At 46.7% G+C, this 15954-nt stretch overlaps 1 protein-coding gene across 1 annotated transcript; it reads right to left on the bottom strand.

Moving 5' to 3' along the window:
* Nucleotides 1–27: 27 nt before the first annotated feature.
* REXO4 (REX4 homolog, 3'-5' exonuclease) lies at nt 28–11963 on the bottom strand. Its single transcript, XM_084799138.1, has 8 exons — nt 11437–11963; nt 8794–9119; nt 7007–7147; nt 6607–6800; nt 4955–5043; nt 2611–2685; nt 1387–1461; nt 28–293 (listed from the first exon to the last, which is right to left on the bottom strand). Exons 1-8 carry the CDS (start codon nt 11632–11634, stop codon nt 174–176), a joined length of 1218 nt encoding a protein of 405 aa, XP_084655264.1. The 5' UTR covers nt 11635–11963; the 3' UTR covers nt 28–173.
* Between the last annotated feature and the right edge of the window lie 3991 nt (nt 11964–15954).

The following is a 15954-nucleotide window of genomic DNA, read 5'->3' as shown; positions in this document are numbered from 1 at the left end:
GAAGTTCCAGCATCTCACAGGCAACACCCCTGCAGCCGTGGCTCTGAGAATGCTCACCAGAGGGAGTCCTTTCTGTCCCAAGACCTGTTGGGCCTCCATAAGACCATCCCAACTGCCACTGGATTGAAGAGTCCATGAAGGATAGGGGTGGTGGTGACAGCAGCAGGATGGTGCTAAGCGTACTCATTGCAGTGGTCTGGAGTGGTGGCTGGGGGGCGCCGGTCTGCAGCAATGCTCTCCCACTCACGTTTTACCATGATGTAAAGCCTCATTGCTGCCTGGGCATCCTGGACCTGAGTGACAGACAACAATAATAACCACCCAGCTAGTGAGAACACATGACCACAGGCCACAGAAGCAACCCTATGACTCCTGAGTCTTCATGATAGGCACAGCACTGAAGCTGTAAAGCTAAGAGGGAGACACACCTCACAGGGTGACTAGGGTGGGGCAGTAAAGGAGAAAACCATGAAAAATGGCTGGGGCATCAGAGCACAAGCTACTCCTGTGCTTCAGACTCAGCCACTCTGTTCACAGGGGCAGGAAGGGAAACCCCTTAGGAGGAGGAAGCTGGAGCACCACAGCAGACATAGCTGAGTCGGGCACAAGGGCTCAAAGAATCAGGCTGCACTGCAGGAGAACCTGTTCTCCTTAAGCAGATTGTCTGGCCAAGAGGACCTGTTGGGACTGAGAACTCCAAGCCACAAAGTCCGTTAGCACCTTTGCTCATTGGAAAGGCTCCATCCCATATGCCTCAAGTGCTGGAGCCTATGTCATCAGGGTGGCAGTGTAGGATAGTGGAACTTTTCAGCACTGGGATTCTAGAAACACACGAGGTAATTCTTGGGGCACCAGTCAGTTCTGCCAGGAGTGAACTATCCCTTTCTCCTTGGCATCTCTCCAATCAGCTAATCCTCATCACCATAAAGTCCCCAACCTCAGGTATTTAGTAAAAAACTAGAAGCACACAAATAGCCCTCAAATAGACTGGTAAATTTTGTTCCAAATTCTTACTGTATATTCTTTGTGTTGAGTTCAAGTTAAATGTTATATTTAAGGGGCTAGAGTGATAGCTCAGAGGTTAAGAGCACTGGCTGCTCTTCCAAAGGTCCTGAGTTCAATTCCCAGCAACCACATGGTGGCTAACAACCATCTACAATGATACAATGAGATCTGTTACCCTCTTCTGGCATGCAGGAGTACATATAGGCAGAACACTATATTTATAATAAATAAATCATTTTTAACGTAAATATTTAAGATACAATAACATTTTGTAAACCCACTATGCCTAGGGTCCTCTCTTCTGTTTCTATGGTCAAATGACATGTGTTTAGCGGTTTAGGTTACGGGTTAAGTCAGGGGCTGTTACCCACTGATACTTACTGAACAGTGTTCTGCCTGCTGGACCCTGATCCCTAGAATTTTCTCAGAAAGTTGTTTCAGAGATGGTCTTCCACTCTGTAGAGAGAAGGATACACTGAATGTGCTGCTTCCACAGGCAGGAGGATGAAACTGGCTATGGAGCACACCCAGGTAACCTGAATTTCCCTTTCACCAGGAGTGTCTATGACACTTAAGGCTGCAACCATTAGCTTACAACTTGCTCATCTGCGACAGAGGAGGAGCACTGGAGGAGGGTACTGGAGATAGAACAAGTGTGGTGGAGTGCTTTTAATTTAAGTTTTGCTTTTGTTTTGTTTTGTTTTGTTTTGTTTTTTGAGACAGGGTTTCTCTGAGTTAGCCTTGGCTGTCCCGGACTCGCTTTGTAGACCAGGCTGGCCTCAAACTCACAGCAATACACCTGCCTCTGCCTTCCGAGTGCTGCAATTAAAGGCATGCGCCGCCACTGCCTGGCTTAATTTTTTTTTTTTTTTTTTTTTGCTTTTTTATAGAGACAGGGTTTCTCCTTGTAGCCTTGACTGTCTTGGAACTCACTTTGCAGACCAGGCTGGCCTCAAACTGAGAGATCTGCCTGCCTCTGCCTCTCGAGTGCTGGGATAAAAGACATGCACCACCACACCAGGCTTAATTTTTCAATGTTTACTAGTTATAAATAGGTATGTCTAGCTGTATGTGGGTATGTGCACATAATTGTAGGACCTGAGAAGGCTAGAGACATCCGGGCCCTTGGAACTGGAGTTATAGATGATTCTGAGTCGGGACTGGAGAGATGGCTCAGCAATTAAGGGCACTGACTGCTCTTCCAGAGGACCTATGTTCAATTCCCAGCACCCACATGGCAGCTCACAACTGTCTGTAGTTCCAAGAGCTGACACTCTCATACAGACTTACATGCAGGCTAAACACCAATGCACATAAAATAAAAATAAATAAATTAAAAAAAAATAAAGACAGAGTCACCTGACACGAGTGCTGATAATTTAACGGAGTTCTCTGCAAGAGTAGCAAGTGTTCTTAACCACCAAGCCATGTCTGAGGAAAAGCTTGTGGAGCTGGTTCTCCCCTGCCTTCATGTGAGTTCCAGGGATTAAACTCAGATGTCAGATTTATGTGGCAAGCACTCTTAAAGGTTAAAATGAGAAGCCAAAACAAACTAAATCCCTTTAGCCAGGGACCAGCCACGGCTCAGCACCTGTCATTACGTACCTGCACTCGACTCTTGAACGGTTTGAATTTTTGAGTGTCCCTGATTTTCTTTTTTGGATGATCAAGGAACAGAGCCTAGAAGGAAATGATGACAAACATCTTCATCTCATCTGCAGCAGTGGACCCCCCTTTCCAAAGAATGACTCACAGGGCACCACAGGGTATAGCCCCCCAAAAGAGGGAGAGCTTCTCAAATTAACTGCCCGACTTAAAGTGATGCCCAATATTCAGAACCACGTTAATAAACATAAAATCTGGACAAGTCTGGTTTATGCAGTGAGTTCCAGGCCAGCCAGGAATTTACAGTAAGACCCTGTTTCAAAAAAAAAAAAAAAACAATAAGTAAAATAAATTCTTGACATCAAAGATGTTGAGAAAAAGTTAATTAACCTGCAACCAACTTCTCTGAGCTGGATCTGCTCATGGGAAAGCAAGAAGTGAAATCTAACAGCTCACCCTGCAATTTAGTAGACTTCTAGGTTTATACAGCCCCCAAAAGTGACCCACTAGAGGAAACAAGTGTGCCAGTCTTCTCTTAGGTGACTCACCATATCAGTGAATGTGTGACTTTGGTTCATTTTTAATTGTTAAACATGTGTTATTTTTCTCTTTTTGGTGCTGGGGAGAAACCCAGGGCCTTATACACATGAAGCGTATACTTTGCCACTGAGCTACATCCCTAACCCTGAATGGGGAATTAAACTCCCATTTAGTGGTTCCTGAAACACACGAACACAGTGACACTACAGATCACACCCAGGAAGGACAATGTCCACTGTCTAATCATCAGGAATCTAAAAGGCAGAAACTAGATGTCACATGCCCTAGGTGGAGTCTTCTGAGCTCAACTGCCTAACTGGCTGACTGTGGCCAGCCTTGGAAAGAGGTGACACCCTGAGGAAACACAGCCCATCCAGTTCTCTCCTGTAGGGACAGATGAAGCAGCAGCGTTAACTCTGCCAAGCAGAGATACTGAGCAGCTGTGGGAGGGCATCTGGGTGTACACCCACTGCTCTCCTGAAACCTGCTGCCAACACCTTAAAACTCAGCATTGCTACCCGCAAAAGCCTAATCCTTAAAGGATTCAAAGGATTACATAAGATCTGTTTACACTGTGTAACTGCTGGTGGCACTCAGCAAGGCTCTGATGTCTAGCACTAGAAATCCTCAGGAGAGGGCTTGAGAGATGACTCAGAGGTTAAGAGCACTCTGGCTGCTCTTCCAAAGGTCCTGAGTTCAATTCCCAGCAATCACGTGGTGGCTTACAACCATCTATAATGCGATCCAGTGCCCTCTTCTGACAAGCAGGTGTACATGCAGGTAGAGCACTGTACACACAATAAATAAATCTTAAAAAAAAAAAAAAAGTTCTGAGGCTGAAGAAATGGCTCAGTGGTTAAGAGCACTAGCTGCTCTTTTAGAGGACCCAGGTTCAATTCCCAGCACCCATATGGTAGCCTGCAACCGTCTATAACTGCAGTTCCAGGGAATCTGGCATACTCACAGACATATACACAGGTAAATTACCAATAAAAATAAATAATCTTAACTGGGCAGTGGTGGTGCACACCTTTAATCCTAGCACTCAGGAGGCAGAGGCAGGTGGATTGAGTTCTAGGCTAGCCTGGTCTAGAGTGAGTCCCAGGACAATAGAGCTACAAAGAAACCTTGTCTTGGGGGTAAAAACAAACCAAACACCAGCCCACCACACTAGAAGACAGCAGAGGTGTCCCTTCTGCCGAGTAGACTATGCTCCCCCTTTCCTGCTGCACCTTCAAATGGACCAGACAGCAGTTGGCTTGTGAACTTAAAGTGACCCATGTAATTAACCCCGGCTAGGTCTTCCTCAGCTGCTAGGGCAGAACAGGAGGCCGAGCTTCCAGCATCACAGCAATGCCTAAATATAAAATGGACACATAACAAGAACCCTGGGGCTTTGACAGTGTCAAGAAATTTGTCTCTGGTCATGAGACACACAGACAGGCCACCTGCCAGGTCAGATAGGTGACACTCAAAGCCCCCTACACAGAGCTGTCAACACTCTGCACTGGAGTAGTGTAGTCAGGACTCAAAAAACATGTACCTCATGTGGTCTTTTGGACACAGCCAGAGCTCAGGTACCCTGACACTATTCCTAGAGAATTACCAAGTCAAGATAAAAAAAAAAAAAAAAGAGCTGGGGGTTGTCAGGTGCTGTGGCACATGCCTGTAATCCCAGCACTCGGAGAGGCAGAAGCAGGTGCATCTCTGTGACTGAGACCAGCCTGGTCTACAGAGTGAGTCCAGGACAGCCAGAGACCCTGTCTTGAAAAAACCAAAGAGCTGGTGGCCCCAAGCCCTGTACCTTTAGATCATTGTGCAGTGCATGCCCCACCAAGATTCTGCCCTTCAACATTTCTGCCACTTCCTTCTTCACAACTTCAAATTCTTCTCCTGAAAACCAGACAAAGAAGTGGTTAACAACTCATAACTCACCGAGATTCTGAGTTTCTCCCATGCCCAGCCACCCTAATGTAACAGGTCAAGCCCTTAATGATACACATGATGGGAGGTAGGGCCCTAGAAGTGTCTCTCTGGATGCCAGGACGTGGAAAGCTAGGAGGGACTCCACTGTGCCTCGTGCCTGCTCCCACTTTTGGGGACAGTGAAAAAAAGACAAGAGCTTTATTTAAAGCCAAGCACCAGCCGGGCGAGGTGGCACACACCTTTAATCCCAGCACTCGGGAGGCAGAGGCAGGTGGATTGCTATGAGTTTGAGGCTGGCCTGGTCTACAAAGTGAGTCCAGGATAGCCAAGGCTACACAGAGAGACCCTGTCTCCAAAAACAAAACAAAAAACAACAAAAAACAAAACAACAACAACAAAGCCAAGCACCAGTTAGCAAATTCCTACTGCTAACCCTAGAAGCACAAGAGCATTTAGACTTTCTCAGGGACACCTTCTCGCTCAATACAACTTCTACTTAGGACTGCCTTTGTGGACTCAGACTGAATCTCTCCCACAGACAGTGCAAGGATGGCTATATGGACCCTCGTCTGCTCTACTGCTCTGTCCCAGCAGACATCCTTTGGGAACCTGACTCCTACCAGAAAGGGCTTAAAACCACTCTATTGCCCAACTCTGTTAAGAGCTAAAAGGACCAGCCTCCCCTCTGAGACAGAAAACAAGAGCTGGGCTGGAGAGATGGCTCAGAGGTTAAGAACACTGTCTGCTCTTTCAAAGGTCTTGAGTTCAATTCCCAGCAACCACATGGTGGTTTATGATCATCCATGATGAGATTCGGTGCTCTCTTCTGGCATGCAGGCATACATGGCAGGCCGACCACTGTATACATAATAAATAAATATGAAAAAGAAAAGAAAGCAAGAGCCAGCCAGTCTATGGTTCAAGGAGCCACATTGTTGGCCATGGTCATCACCAGTGGTGAGGAGTGGGAAGAGACCACAAGGTTGCACCCCTTATGCTCTCAAGGTCCCTCTAGAAGGCAGGCTCAGAGCATCCTAGATGTCCTCTCCTATTACAAATCAGACCCAGCCTCTGCTAATGTTGGGTCACTTCTTCTAACTATCTCCCCATCTAGCTCCTGCCTCAGAACCAGTCTTCTGGCCGCCACCCTGTTCTCAACGTCATAATCACAAGGACCCTGCTAAAGGCCTCACTGGCAAAACTGCACTAGAGTTTCCCAAAGAGACCCTGTGATTTGTCCAGCTACCATGCAGCCTACCCACCCTTCATGGCTTTCCTCCCGATCCCCAACACTCCATTTTATTAGCCACTGCCATCCGAGAGCACTGTCCTGGGTAGGAGGCAAAGAAGCACAAAAGCACGAGAGCCAGGAAAGGGACCTTTTGTATCTGCAAACTATGCAACTCTAGGGAAGAGCTAACAAGTGTCAGGACCCCTGCTTTGCCGTCTTCAGGAACCCACAAGGGGAAGTAGGAGAGAAACGAGTCCTCCGGCATCTCCACTGCCGCTCCAGTCTTACGGACATCATACCCTGCTTCAGGTTCTCAGGCCGGATCCCACTGACCGCTGTCCTGTAGTCAGTCACGGGCTCGGTTGGCTTGACGTACTTGTCATAAACACACTTCCCAAACTGGTTCACGATGGACACTCGGGCTGCGATGCTCTCTTCCCCTTTGGGGCCCACGCCTACCATCTCACAATCCAGGGCCAAGGCTTTTGTCAAGCTGAGGGGAACCAAAGGCCCCAGTGTAATAACTATCATGGGCTGGGATTCCAGGCCAGTGAGTCAGCCCATTTGTTACCATTTTGCACCCCTAAGAGCTGCTGGGCACTCATGGCTCAGTGCTTACTCCTCCTCCTCCCCTAAGATTAAGATCCCATCCCTACAAGGCAAGACTTTCCCAGTAGGCATGGCCCAAGCCCAGCTTACCCGCTGAAGGCCTGTTCCTTCACCAGGGTGATGGTGGTACTCTTGCTCTGCCCCAGCCGCTTCCGTACCAGCATGGCTGCCTCTGGGCCTATGGCAGCCTCAATATCATCAGGATCCACATCATCAAACCAGATGTCTTCCCTATGAGGTAAAGATGAGAGCACCGGATGCCTACTGAAAGGACCTCTGCCCAGCTGGGAGGCTGTGAGAAGCAGGAGGGCTGGCGGTGAGGGGCAGCACGTGAGGGCTGGCAGGACTGCTCCCCCTGCAAACTCAGTCCAGATAAACCTGCTGTTGCACTCTTCTTTCGTTCCTTAATATTTTATTTGTTTGAGTAATTTGCCAGTAAGTATACTTATCATTTGCATATCTAGTACTTATGATGGCCAAAAGAGGGCATGGATTGGCTCTCCTGGAGCTGCAGAAGGTTGTGTACTTCCATGTGGGAACTGGAAATTAAACCCAGGCCTCAAGAGCAGCCAGTTCTGGGGGCTGGAGAGATGCCTCAGTGGTTAAGAGCACTGGCTGCTCTTTCAGTGGTCGTGAGTTCAATTCCCAGCAACCACATGGTGGCTCACAACCATCTATAATGTGATCTGATGCCCTCTTCTGGCAGGCAGGCACACATGCATACAAAGTACTGTACATATAATAAATACATCTTAAAAAACAAAACAAAAAGTGCAGCCAGTGCTCTTAACCACTAAGCCATCTTTCCAGCCCCTCACCATTGTTTTTTTAAATGTGCAAATATATCTATTATCTAAGACTTAGGAACTACAGATAAAACAACAGACAGGGAGACATGAAGGGACCTGTAGCTTGCACTGTCTTCATATTTGGAAGAGTGAGAGTGAGACAGAGTGGAGACTGGCGCTCCATGCCTATCTGGTACTCCAGCTTTCTAGCCCGACTTCAATGTCATTACTCAAAAAGGATCAACTGATGGACCTCTTGCTGTGTGTTCCTTTGCCTTCCTCATTAAGCTACCCTGACCCCACATACAAATGCTAAAGCTAACATCTGTGTGTCTCCCTTGCTTATATCAGCCTTAGGAGAGAGGGGCCTTGTTGCCTCTCCAATCCAGCCTGCTGTATGACTCAGAAGAGGCAGCCAAACCCATGTCCCTTCACCCTTCAGCAGCTGTGTCCTGTAGTCTGTCGTGGGCTCAGTTAGCTTGACTTAACACAGCTGATTCCCAAGGAGAAGCTTTCTTTCCTCTTGGGGCCCACGTCCACCAATGCACTTAGGCTGAAGGGAAGGAAGGAAAGACCCAGGTAGCAGGAAGCCAGCCTGCCTTGTAAGCATATGCCCTCCAGGTAAGGTGTCACCACAGTGCTCACTCAGTAGCCAAAGACACTAAGCAACACATGCTGCACTTCAATACCTCTAATCATACAGACGGCCACACTGAGAAAGAAAGGAAGCAGAAATCTGCTCAAAGCCATCAGCTGGGATGCACAGGGACCCCTTATGGATCTATCACACATTTTGTTGGCACTTACCTTGTGCCAAGCCCTATGCTGGGGCCCAAAGACACAGCATTAACTATACAATAGGGTCTGCCTTCAGCAACCCACACTCTAGAGGAAACAGGTGACAGGTGAACAACAGAATAAACATCACAGGGCTGGTAAGGAAGACACCACCAGGGAGGGCCAAAGACTACGTGGTCCTTCTTCTTGGTGGTGAAGACAGGGGAGGCTAGATGTGCCTTTAGGACCATCTGTTTCCGTGGCCCCAGTAGCAGTGGATGTACCAGTCACCACAGCAGAGTTGATACTCACTCAGTGGGCGTGGACTGATTCAAGGCGACAGCTGCCTCCTTAGCTTTCCACTTATGCCTGATATCCCCTTGATGAGGGGAGATGTCACTCTGTGTCCTCTTCTTGGCTTTCTTCTGCTCTGTTTCAGAGGTCTTTGTGGGAGGTACTAGTGTCTTCCTGTCCTTCTTAGTTGCAGATGTAACAGAACTCCCAGGGGTCTGGTCTTCTGTCCTTCTGTCTCCCTTTGGTTTACCTTTTCTGTTCTGCTGGACTATTTGAGGATGCATTTTGTCATCCATCTGAGAGACAAGAGGTTTTTCTGGGGTCTGTGACTTTTGTTTCAGCAGCTAATGGAATCAAAATTAAATATAAGCCACATTTAAATTTTGAACTGACATACTACAGATTAAAGAAACTTGTATATACAAACATGTACATATATGCACACACTTCCCATCGCCATCACTACTAGGGAATTATTTGGAAAAGCCTTTTTTTCCATTTAAAATTTTATTTTGCCAGGCGCGGTGGTGCATACCTTTAATCCCAAAACTTGGGAGGGAGAGACAGGTGGAGTGAGTTCAAGGCCAGCCTGGTCTACAAAGTGAGTCCAGGACAGACAGGGCTATACACAAGAAAAATTGATTTTGACATGTATGGTGTTCGGCTTGCATGTGTGCCTATGCATCACATGCATGACTGGTGCCCATAGGACAGAAGAGGACATCAGATCTCCTGCAACAGGAGTTACAGACAGTTGTGAGCCGCCATGTGAGTGCCAGGAATTCAAGCAGGATCCTTTGGAAGGGCATCCTAACCCCCACCTCAACCCCCCCCCCTTTTATGGTTTTTTGAAATAGGGTTTCTCTGTGTAGCCTTGGCTGTCCCGGACTCACTTTGTAGAACCGCCTGCCTCTGCCTCCTGAACGCCGGGATTACAGGTGTGCTCCACCACACTCGACTGCTTATACATTTTTTAAAATTTTTATTTTTATATTATTTTTATTTAATTTTTTTGCTTTTTGAGATAAGGTTTCTCTGTGTAGCCTTGGCTGTCCTGGACTCACTTTGTAAACCAGGCTGGCCTTGAACTCACAACAATCCGCCTGCCTCTTCCTCCCGAGTACTGGGATTAAAGGCGTGCGCCACCACGCCCGGCAACTGCTTATACTTTTAAGTCACTGACATTGAGATGTTTTTCCTTTGCTTCTTACAATGCTTCTTCATTCCACATTTCAAAGTCATATTCTATACCACACGCACCAGAATGCCCTAACAGCCTAGAGTCTTGCACTGAGTCGGAGGGCAGGAGGACCACTTTCACTTTTTAAATTTGGAGTTGCATTTAAAGTGACTTCCAGGGTCAATTCTCTGGGACATAATGATCACTTCCTTTACACTGTCGCTGGAGGTTGGCTAAATGTCAGAGCCTGAGGAAGGCCTGTGGGAATGGAGTTCAATGGAAAGAAAAACTCCTGTCAAACCAGAGATGGTTGATGAGCACAGCCATAGCTTTGATTTTATCCAGGCAGTGCGGAGGTCCAGGAGAGCAATCCCTCCTTGTGTTCAAATCCCCAGTTAAGACCCAGCAAGATGGCAACCAACTGAGAGATGGTGCAGTGAATTTCTACTTACCCACTCCGTTAAGAGCTAAGAGACCTGAAAGATTTAGATTCTTGTAGAAACCAGAGCCAACTCCAAGTTTCCTATAGTAAATATTCATTCCATGCATTTAATTTTACTGTACTTTCTTGGGAGAAAGAACAAGAGCCAGCTTACAGAGCCTGGATGGCCACAGGGTTTAGCTGGTTCTGTGTGTCCAGATAGGAAAATCCACACAAAGGTGGAGTGTTATGGAACTCAAGAAGTTCCTTACTCTTTTGTATTACCCGAGGCTCCATGACATACACGCCAGAGGGTTACCTAGAGGTCAGTGGTGCAGAGATATGGTCAATATGCCAGTTCCGCTGTTAACATGCTATGTGACCTTCCTTAAGCTCTGTCTCAATTTCCTCATCTAAGAAGCAGGAAGGTAAAAGCACCTAACTAGAATATAAGAATTTATTCTATGGTGGTGGCACACACCTATAATCCCAGCACTCGGGAGCCAGAGACAGGCAGATCGCTGGGAGTTCGAGACCAGCCTGGTCTACACAGCGAGTCCAGGACAGCCAAGGCGAAAACGGAGAAACCCTGTCTCGAAAAACAAACAAACAAACAAATTATGAATGAGCATGGGTTTACTGGCACACACACGTAATCCCAGGATTTGGGAGGATACGTAATGTAGGTGGATTACCACTAGTTTGGGGTATACCCTGGCTACATGAGTTCCAGAGCAGTCTGGGCCAGAACTCAGGGACATAGTTTAAGACAGTGGCAAGGTGGTAACCTAGATGTGATTTACGATTGAGAAAAAGAATGTGAGTGTAAGCAGAGCGACCTTTAGAGCATACAGAAGCATTAGCCACTACTAAAATTGACAAAAGGCCTAGACCGCCGTGTCTATAGAGGCCGAAATTACTACGGAGGTGTCCGTACAGTGTGGACTGGCCCTTCCTCCACGTTTTGAAACCTGCCATAGCATCCTTCCTCCTTCGGGGTCTGTAGCTACCCAGCCAAAAGTCCGGGATGGGGATGAAGGGGGCATGTTGCCAGTCTCACCTCTTGTAACGCCTTCCAATTCTGAGAAAAGTTCTCTGGGGCCTTCGGTGGTCGGACCGCTACAGCTGCCGGGCGGCTTCCGGGGGCTCCGCTCCCTCCCTGCGCTTTGATCTTCTTGAACCTCTTCCTGGCTTTCTTCCGAGCGAGCTTCTTGATAGGCCCAGGTTGGGGCACTGGCGCGGTGGCCTTCGTCTTCATCTTCTCGCTCTCCGCAGCCCGACGCAGCAGGGAAGAAAGACTCGGATTCGGTGGCAACCGCGGAATCACAACTCAGGGGGCAAGCGTACCTACACACTGCGTGAGGCAGCCCAGATTGCTCTTCTTTTCGCGACCTGCTAGAAACCGAGTCTGCATCTTTGGTTCCGCATGTACACGGACTCGGCGGCCAGACGGCTACTTTGCACTCTACCGGCTGCCCGGTCTGGCTGGCAGCGCCTCGGCTGACGACCTAGAATTTGACAAAAGGGAGCCCTAGGCCTTCACTAAGATCTGGAGTCTGGGAAGGGCGGAAATGAGGAGAAGCTGGGATACCGGAAAAGGTTCGGGAGAGTACTGTCGGTGTGACACTCCGCAAAAGGAAGGAAGAGGCGCAGGCCGGACTTGTGCAAGGTTCCCTGGGCGCAGCCGTGAGGTCTTCCCCAGGCATGCTTAGACCGGGTAGCTGGTTGCAAAGGCGCGTCAACAGTTTTCGATCGTAATGATAAAACAAGATTATTAACCGTAGTGTTAGTAAACGACCGGCAATCCATGTTTGACTCTGATGATGCGATACTTAACACAGTTGAGTCCTTCACATTCGAATAGTTTACCTTTGGGTTTCTCTGCATAGAGATATGCACCAAGCCAATAGACCACCTAGGAAAATCAGGGAGCCACTTGGTGGCGGTAGTTGTTAGGAGAAATATCGACCCAGGACCCCCAAGAGCAAATTCTCAGCACAAAGGAGCTTTATTTGCCTCATAGGGCAGGAAATAGGAGACAAAGACAGGAGATGGAAGAGGAGAAGGGAAAAGGAACTGGGGGGGGCGGGTCCCAGGGGACAAAGGATGCCTCCCAATAGAGAGGAGATGTGGCCTATAGGAAAATGGTACAAGGGGAAACTCCGTATTAGCATGAGGTGTTTAAATTAATTGGGCAATGTAATTAGGTGAGTCAAAGGGGACTTTTGATTGCTGGACTTGAGTACTTTGAGAGCTGGACCTTGATAGTCAGCCTCAGGAGGAGGAAGTGGCCAAATAAGGGAATAGACCTTAGTAGCTAGCATTAGGCTTGTAATCTAATTTTTTTTGTTTTTTGTTTTTGTTTTTGTTTGTTGTGTGTGTGTGTGTGTGTGTGTGTGTGTGTGTGTGTGTGTGTGTGTGTGTTTTCCAGCAAGGCAGAGGGAATAAGGGAGAAGGACAAGACCTACCAGAGCCATGCTTGCCATGTTCAAACTGGCCAGAGTCCCTTTCCGGGGTGGGGGTGGGGCATGTGCCACACACTTTTGGCACCCCTCTCTCTCTCTTAAGTTAAAGATCCAGGGAATTACTGGGCAGTGATGATATATGACTTTGATCCCAGCACTTGGGAGGCAGAAGCAAGGGGACCTCTGAGTTCAAGGCCAGGCTGCACAGCGAGTACCAAGACAGCCAGTGCTGGCACCCTGAGAAACCCTGTCTCGAAAAACCATTAGATAGATAGATAGATAGATAGATAGATAGACAGACAGACAGACAGACCAATCGACCGACCTAGGGAATCTACATGAGTTCAATGACTAGGAGAGAAACGAAGTTTTGTAAATTGCAAATTTACCACTTTCTTGGTTATCTGTAGTAGTCTGAGGTCTAGAATCAAAGCAGGGGGCTGGAGAGATGGCTCAGTGGTTATGACAGCTCTTCAAAAGGGCCCCAGTTCAATTCCCAGCACTCACATGGCAGTTCACAACTGTCTATAACTCCAAGATCTGACACCCTCACACGGACATACATACACGCAGGCCAACCACCATTGCACATAAAATAAAAAATAATTATGTTTTTACAAAAGAATCAAAGCAGGTGGGTTTTTTGGTTGTTTTGTTTTCTCAAGATATTATATGCCTACAACACAGTCTTTTTTTAAAAAATAGTTCACAATTACCATACTCATTTCTCATTACAGAATGCTCTCTGGGTATGACCTCTTGGTAGTAATGAACTACTTTTACATACTTTGATTTATTTAATCTCAATTATACATGAAGCAACCTAAAAAATATTTTATGTATGAGTGCTCTATCTCCATGTGCACCTGCAGGCGAGAAGATGGCATCAGATCCCAGTTCTGATGTAGTTGTTGGGAATTGAACTCAGGACCTTGGGAAGAGGTGCCCTTAACCTCTGAGCCATCTCTCCAGCACTCCTTGCCTTTTTTGAGACAAGGCCTCACTATGTAGCTCAGCTGGTCTGGAACTTGCTATGTAAACTAGGCTGGCAACAAACTCAAGAGACCTGTCTTTACCTCCTAAGAGCAGGAGCTAAAGGTGTATACTACCACACCCTGCAGAAATGGCTGGTTTAATACTAAATTTTGCTGATGGAATAACAGAAGGTCAGAAAAATCTAAATAATGTGTTCAGGGTCATATAGTTATTATAGTGAAGCCTTGGATTTATTTACTTTAATTTTTTTGTTGGTGATATCAAACCTAAGGCTTTACACATACTATGCAAGTATTTTCTCTAGCTCTATACTCCCAGCCTAGGAACTGGGATTTTAACTCATTGTTGACTTCTGTGGACTATAATCTCAATATTCATCCTATTTTCTTCTTCAAACTTTTTTTTCTTTTTGTTTGTTAAGACAGGGTTTCTCTGTGTAGGCTTGGCTGTCCTGGGCTCACTTTGTAGACCAGGCTGGCCCTGAACTCAGAGATACCCACCTACTTCTGCCTCCCTGAGTGCTGGGATTACAGGTGTGGGTCACCACAACCGGTTCATACCTAATTTATTTATTTATTTATTTATTTATTTATTTATTTATTTGCTTTTCAAGACAAGGTCTCTCTCTGTGTTAGCCTTGGCTGTCCTGGACTCACACTGTAGACCAGGCTGGCCTCAGAAATCACAGCGGATCTGCCTGCCTCTGCCTCCCAAGTGCTGGGATTAAAGGTGTGTGCCCATATCCAGCCAGTCTAATTTTATTGATTTGAATCTTCTCTCTGTATTTTGATAATTTGGCTAAAAGTTTGTTGATTTTCCTCAAAGAACTAACTCTTCATTTTATGATTCTTTGTATTATTTTTCTTTGTTTCTATTTTGTTGATTTCAACCTGAGTTTGATTATTTCTTCCCATCTGCTCGCTCTTTCTTCCTTTTTTTTTTTTGTTTTTTGTTTTTCAAGACAGGCTTTCTCTGTGTAGCCCTGGCTGTCCTGGAACTCACTCTATGAACCAGGCTGGCCTTGAACTCAGAGATATGCCTGCCTCTGCTTCTCAAGTCATGGGACTAAAGGTGTGTGTCACCACCACCTGGCAATTACTTCTTGAATTTTGGTTTGTTTTACAGGTTTCAGATGTTTAGATGTATCACAATGTTACTAATATAAGACATACCCAGGTTTTTGTTTTTAATGTAGGAACTTAGTGGTAGGAACTTGACTATTATGGTCACCTTCATTGTGCCCCATAGGCTTGAGTATGTTGTGTAAAAGTGTTTACATTTTCTTCTTGAACTCTGTTTTAACCCGACTTTCATTCAATAGTGAGCTGCTCAGCTTCCACTAGCATGTGGGCTCTCTGCCATTTCTTTTGTTGTTGATACCTAGCTTTAATCTTAGTGGTCAGATAGAGTGTAAGGTGTTATTGACGTCTTTTTTTTTTTTTTAATTATGTATACAGTGCTCTGACTGTAGATACACCTGCAGTCCAGAAGAGGGCATCAGATCACATTATAGATGGTTGTGAGCCACCATGTGGCTGCTGGGAATTGAACCCAGGACCTCTGGAAGAGGCCCTAACCACTGAGCCATCTGTCCAGCCCGAGGTCTTTTATGTGTACTGTATGGTGTGTATATTTGGTTAGTTTGCTGTTGATTCTCTTCCCGGAGCAGCTACAGCAGTGTCCTGATTTGCTCATAGCTGCTTCCTTGGAGTCCAGTACAGTGTCTTTCTTATCCATTTCAGGAGCTCAGATGGATGGATGTCATATAGATAAAGGAGTGGGTGAATGGAATGGAGGGGCGGAGACAAACTGCAGGTGGGGAAGAGGAGTGCAAAGGAGCAAAGCATCAGAGAGGGGCTCAACACTGGCTCACCAATTCAAGTGTTTCCTGCACTGCACTCACGTGCACAATCCCACAGAGTGACATCACATGTACACATAATTTAAAAATACAAATTAAAAATCTAGGAGCTGGAGAAGTGATTCTGCGGGCAAAAGCTCTTGCTGTTCTTGCGTAGGGCTGGTATTTGGTTCCCAGGACGCACGCTGGGAATTCAACGCCCTCTTCTGGCCTCTAGGCACCTGTAGTCACATGGCGATGCACATTCTGACAAGAA

Source organism: Acomys minous (genome assembly GCF_964271855.1).
Source record: "Acomys minous genome assembly, chromosome: 10".
NCBI classification, from domain to species: Eukaryota; Metazoa; Chordata; class Mammalia; order Rodentia; family Muridae; genus Acomys; species Acomys minous.
Note: the sequence above shows the minus strand (reverse complement) of the source record. Positions and strands in the feature narration are given on the sequence as shown.